Here is a 5,941-nt window from a genome sequence, read left to right as displayed (position 1 = left end):
CAGCACAACTACACACATGCACAACTCTCAACAACTTTTAAGCAAGAGACAGTTTCCCTTACCACCGCCACCACCTAGACCACCAGGTAATAATCAACAATTTAATCAACAATTCAATCAGCAACAATTCAATCAACAAGGCAGGCCAAACAACAATAATGGGTTCAATAATAATGGATTCAATAATAATGGGTTCAATAACAATGGGTTCAATAATAATGGGTTCAATAACAATAGGTTTAATAACAATGGGTTTAATAACAATGGATTCAATAACAATGGGTTCAATAATAATGGATTTAATAATCAACCACCACCTTTTGGTCAACCACCACCTTTTGGTCAACCACCACCCTTTGGTCTACCACCACCACCAAGATTTTTTTAAGAAATTGATTATTTGATCATAATCTCTTCTTTTGTTATTCGATTTTCAATATTCAAAATATTCAATCTTCAATATTTATTATTCATCAATTATCTATCTATTTATTTATTTTCATCACTTTTTCTTTTTCTTTATCTTTTTCTTTTTCTTTTTATTTTATCATTAATTTAATTTCCCTTCAAGCTATTGAGTTTACCTAAGAAGAAACATCCATAATCTTGTAATTTTTTCAATCATGTTTCTTTTTGGGGATCTTTTCTTTCTGGTATTTCTCGTACAATCAATTCATGAAATCATACAAACTTATGGGTACATAAGCTTCAAATGCAAACAAGTTCAACCTTTGAGATTTAAGTTATAAAGAAATCAAAAGATGAGAGATTTCAACTTCAAGTTATCTGATCTTGATCAGAAGATTTGAAATACAATTTTAATTTATGATCAATGTATCTTAACTTCTTGATGGTCTTACGCAATGTTTTATAGTGATCAAATTGTAAAGTTGTAGAGTAGACAATTAGAACCAGAGGATGAGCTGAGGTTTCTTTGAACCGTTTATGATTTTTGATCCACATTCAAGCCTTTTGCAACACTTTCAAAATTCTATTGGTAAGATGTCTTTTTGATTTGTCAAAATGCTTGGCCAGCTCGCAATGACTGTCAACTGATAGTCTGATGATGAATCATGTGATCCGCAGTGTTTTTTATCAGTGACTCAAGAGAGGATTACATTTTACATATGAAGCTCCTCTGGCCGCCGCCCACGTGGCGACGTCATGACGAGTCTTCATGTCTTGTCTTGTACATCATGTGATCTAGATCCTATACGGTGTACCTCCACCGGGACATCAACATTTCACTCATGACTCATTCGGATCCATAACTTCACCTGACCAATCTCAGTCATCTCATCCCAACCAGTACTTAATACATTTTGGTTACTTTTTTTTGATCAACTTGTCTTTATGAATCACTGACACAACCGAAAGAGAAAGAGAGACATAGAGGTACAGTTGGGCTGAGATGCGCCTATGGAAGTTAGATCAGAACCTTAATAACTTCACCCAAACTTTCATTTAATTTCCTCCACTTCTCTATGATTCACTAGATACATAACAACATACCCTACATGATTTGAGGTTACACTAAATGATCCCTACTCGGTTGTTCACGAATTGAATTATCATATATTTATAAGTATACATTACATAAGCATCAGATTGGATCTCATTTATGAAGAAGATCCTTCCCTTGGCGGAGGGTTTCGAATGAAAGACTTTACAGAGGGTCAAAAGTTGCGATCGGTGATTTGTTTACATTTACATAAAAAAATTGACACCACGGTACATCTAATGCTCCCATATGTAACAGTATGAGAAATGACATTAATGGCTGTTGTCGACGGGAACTGTGTGTCTCTCAGAGTCTCTCAGAGTCTGAGAGGTTTTCTCACCAAATTTCAGCTCCAAGTTCGTAGAAACCCGTAGGCCCTCGGACCACACCATGGCCCAGCTGATCCGTGAGAGGGAGCCGAGGCCTTTGGTTCAGATCACCATGACTCACGCTGATTCACGTTCATTGCAAGCATACCCCATATCATCCTCCTTCTCATATCCGCAACTCAACAAGCCACACATATCACACATATCAACCACCTGCAATATTATATTCAAAGTCAAGGTTTTCAGCACAAATCAGCACACATATCCGTATTGGAATCAATTGATCACTCATCATATTCATACCCACAAAGGAACTCAGGTCGAAATCAACCACCATCACTTTTCACCCACCTGAATATATAAGTTAATAATGATGATCAAAAACTTTCAAATCACCCTTCAAAATTGACTCATACCGCCCGTTTTCAAATTGATCTTGATGATCATCAATTTTTTGATGTATTTTTAATTTCTTGATTCTTGATCTCTTTATTCAACTTTTCTCTGGCCACTTTTTTTCTCAAAACGACATTGTCAAACCTCATTGTAATGGCAAAAAAAACCGACCGTTCTAACAATCATGATGTTCATCTCTTTGCAAAACAAGAACGAAAACGCCGCAAGACTGTCCAACGTATCACCGACACACCAGATCAAGTCAAGGATGTTGGAGTACGCCTTGGCATTATACCACCACCTCCTTCTGGATCTGCACCACAACAACCACCTGTAGGTGGAGACGATGAAGATGCAATTGACGATGACAATGATGATGCATGGATAGATGTGACTGATGTACCAGAATATGTGCAAAACCTGTCTCGTCCACATTCTCCGGCCCCACCAACCATCGATGACGATTGTAATAACTTCTACATCAAGCATAAGGGTTGGTCACGCATCTGTGAAAGAGATAGAAGAGAGAAGAAATGGAAGACCTTGCGACTTCGACTCATCACTACTTACCTCGAACGCCAACATCAGACCATCAATTGGACTTCAGCTCCTTCTTACATAGAGGATTATCCGGTGATATGTTCATGTTCACGGTCACAGATCTGTACACGAGAAGTTGATCTTATTGATATAGGGCGTAAGTTTATCTTTCTGTCTATCTCCTTTCTTTCCTCCCAGACTGACACGTCTCCCTCACCACCTAGGTCGCACAAGCAAACAGTTACTTGTATTCTGTCAATGCATTCCTGACCCTATCCGCTTAATGCACTATGGCTATTTTGCTGGATCACCTGACAGTCCCTCGACTGCTTTCTCTGTTGCTTTCGTCGAACTCTATCAGGAAATTTGGAAGCTGACAGCCTCTTCTTTAAGTGGGTTCTTGGGTGGTTTGATGGGATTTGGCAACTTACGATCAAAGAAATACCTCTGTCCTCGAAATCGCCCACACGTCAATCGTGATCTCAAGCGGCAATTCTCAACTGCAGTTTGGACTTATCGGACTCTTCTCCTAGAGAAACAAAGGATCTACAAGGAAGGCTTGAGTTTAACACCATCTGACTTACTTTCAGACCAATGTGCCCGATGTTTTGGCCCAGCAGAAGGTGAAATTAAAGTTTCACCGAATGAACCCGATGCTATCATTGCAATGGACGGGAATTTTCAACATCGCCATCATTCAAAAGCCTCTACCGATAATCCCAAAGACAACGAATATCCCCCCTTATTCATCCCCCCATCACGAGTTCAACCTCATGAACGTTCAGTAAAAGACACTGCTCATCAAGCTGGAGGCCTCAAAGTAAGTACATAACCTTAATCGTTTTTTATGGTGAAGGTAGCTAATTTGCCTCATCCATGAAGTCCGCGTGCTCAGAATCACACACTGCGGCCGATGACGTTCGAAACGGTGGCTCCTGGGATCAATGTGACGACACTGGTTTGTTTGGGAGTGTCTGTCGTCATGATATTCCCTTGCGATTTGTCAATATCTACAAGAGTGGTGAAAAGTAAGTCCTCATTCTCTTTCTGAAGCCTGAACTTGCTAACCGTTCATCTTATTCAGGTTATTCTATCCAATTTCCGTCCTTGAAGATATCCTCAAGAGCTTTCCCGATAAGCGCGTGGCTGTATTGTACGACATTGGGTGTCATCTCGAGGCTCACATTCAAAAGGTAAGCAAACTGCCTCCATTTCAAACAATTAGCAGTTGATCTGATCGATCAATTCTTCAGCGTGGTTTTCTACCCGAATATAGGGACAAGCTCCTATTTGCTACCTCAGTCTTCCATGCGTATGCACATCATTGGCCATGTCAGATTAAATACCACCCTCGCTTCATCAATTTCTTTGGATTATCGGATGGCGAGGGTCTTGAGCGCGAATGGTCTTTCTTATCTGACCTAGTCGCATCTGGTCGTATCAGCACTCGATTGAATCGCCTCTTGATGATCCAACTACGCGCCGAATTTTATGGTGAGGAACTCACAGCTGGTAGTGGTACGTCAATGGAGACAATATTTATTGATACGGCTCTTGAGTGACATTTTTCGACTCATCTTGTAGGAAAGTGGCTATCTAAGAAATACCATAATGCAGCTCGAGTATTCACACTTGCTAAATTCGAGCTAGATTCACTTTTCAAGTCTGTCAACCCAGCCACCGGTCGAAAGTATTCGATTTCATTTTTGGAGAGACAGTGGGTATCAGAACGCGAGGCGCAAGCTAGTAAGAGCCATCACATGGACCAATTGCGCTTAACATTGGGGAACCTTCTGTGCTCACGAGATAGACTCAAGGAAGTTTGGTAAGTGTGATTGGATCAAGGCTTTATATCCTCTATGTCGCATTACTAACTCATTGTGTACTATAAATGCAGGAAAACTACAGTCAGTCCTGAACACGCTGAGGCTCATATGCGAACCGCGCATAACCTAAATCAACAGATCTTAGAGGCAAGCCAGAAAGTTGGCAGTGCAGGCAACACACACTTTGCTAATAGTAAGTTACATCTATTTTTTTCGATCTTTTGCATTATATTGACTATGTTGTTCACTTTATGATTAGAAACACATCAGGAAGTCATGTTAAAGCTTTGGAGTAGTAAACATGAACTTCGAAAGAAGTTCATTGAATTGAAAGAACAAAAACGACCAATGGAAGTGAGTCGATCCAACGGCAGAACCTCCAATCTAGGTAAGTCTGTAGTAATAAATTGAGGTAATAACCCATAACATATACTGACTGACAGGTATTCCCAGGCGTCAACCGCACTTCCATTGTAGTTACCTCTGTCCAAAGGCATGCGCTGGCACTCAAGAAATTTCTGGACTGCTACCTCATTCAACTTGAAGATTATCGAAAGGTCTTTCCAACGAATATTGTACCAGACCCTGCCACCATGAATCTCGATAGGTTGCTCAAGCTTGAGGCTGATTCCCCTTTCTGGAATGACGGATTCATCACTCATGCTCATGAGCCTTGGGCCGTTGATCCCAAAACGCAGCACGGTATGAGACAACTAGCATATTTCCAACGATCAAAAGAAGAGCTTCGTAGGATCGGATGGGAGATACGACGCTCAATGCGATGGGCAACTCGGCGGCATCAAAGCCTATTGAGATTATTCAAAGAACTCCGAGATTTTAACTCGGAACTGACATCTGCTCAAGCTAAATCACTACTAGTTTCTCTTCCTTCCAGAGTCGCAGTGACATCAATCATTCACACAGAGCTGTTGAAAGTATTTCATCTCCAGGAGTTGTGGCACGATCCACTCATGGATATCTTGTTCCGAACTGACTTTCAACAAGGAGATCAAGACCTTTTGTATTTGTGGAAACAACAAGTCTTATGGATCTCTTTGATGCGCGAAAAAGGGGAACTGTCTCTGATCCCCGGCGATTTTGCCTGCATGCCACAAGAACCGCCCAACAACTTACCCGATTTATTTGAAGTGGAAGTGCAAGATGAACAAAGAAACACCTTTCAGTTTCCTGATGGGGATTCAGATGCTGGACTTGCAACTGAGGATGAGGAAGACGAAGATAATAGGATGTTAGGAGCATTAAATGAAGAAGATATGACAGCTGGTTTGAATGTATTATCTTTGAATGACATACCTGAAGAACAACCTGAGGAGATTCTTATGGCTTAG

At 40.6% G+C, this 5,941-nt stretch overlaps 1 protein-coding gene across 1 annotated transcript; it reads left to right on the top strand.

Annotated features, from left to right (window-relative positions):
* Positions 1 to 1,989: 1,989 nt before the first annotated feature.
* On the top strand, positions 1,990 to 5,941 carry MELLADRAFT_79852 (uncharacterized protein; the record flags this gene model as incomplete). The annotated part of the gene is made up of 9 exons (XM_007419522.1): positions 1,990 to 2,923; positions 2,991 to 3,235; positions 3,558 to 3,586; positions 3,851 to 3,959; positions 4,266 to 4,284; positions 4,351 to 4,591; positions 4,664 to 4,785; positions 4,852 to 4,980; positions 5,046 to 5,941. 9 exons carry the CDS (start codon positions 2,380 to 2,382, stop codon positions 5,939 to 5,941), a joined length of 2,334 nt encoding a protein of 777 aa, XP_007419584.1.

The sequence above is a fragment of the Melampsora larici-populina genome (genome assembly GCF_000204055.1).
Source record: "Melampsora larici-populina 98AG31 unplaced genomic scaffold MELLAscaffold_229, whole genome shotgun sequence".
Lineage (NCBI taxonomy): Eukaryota > Fungi > Basidiomycota > Pucciniomycetes > Pucciniales > Melampsoraceae > Melampsora > Melampsora laricis-populina.
Note: the sequence above shows the minus strand (reverse complement) of the source record. Positions and strands in the feature narration are given on the sequence as shown.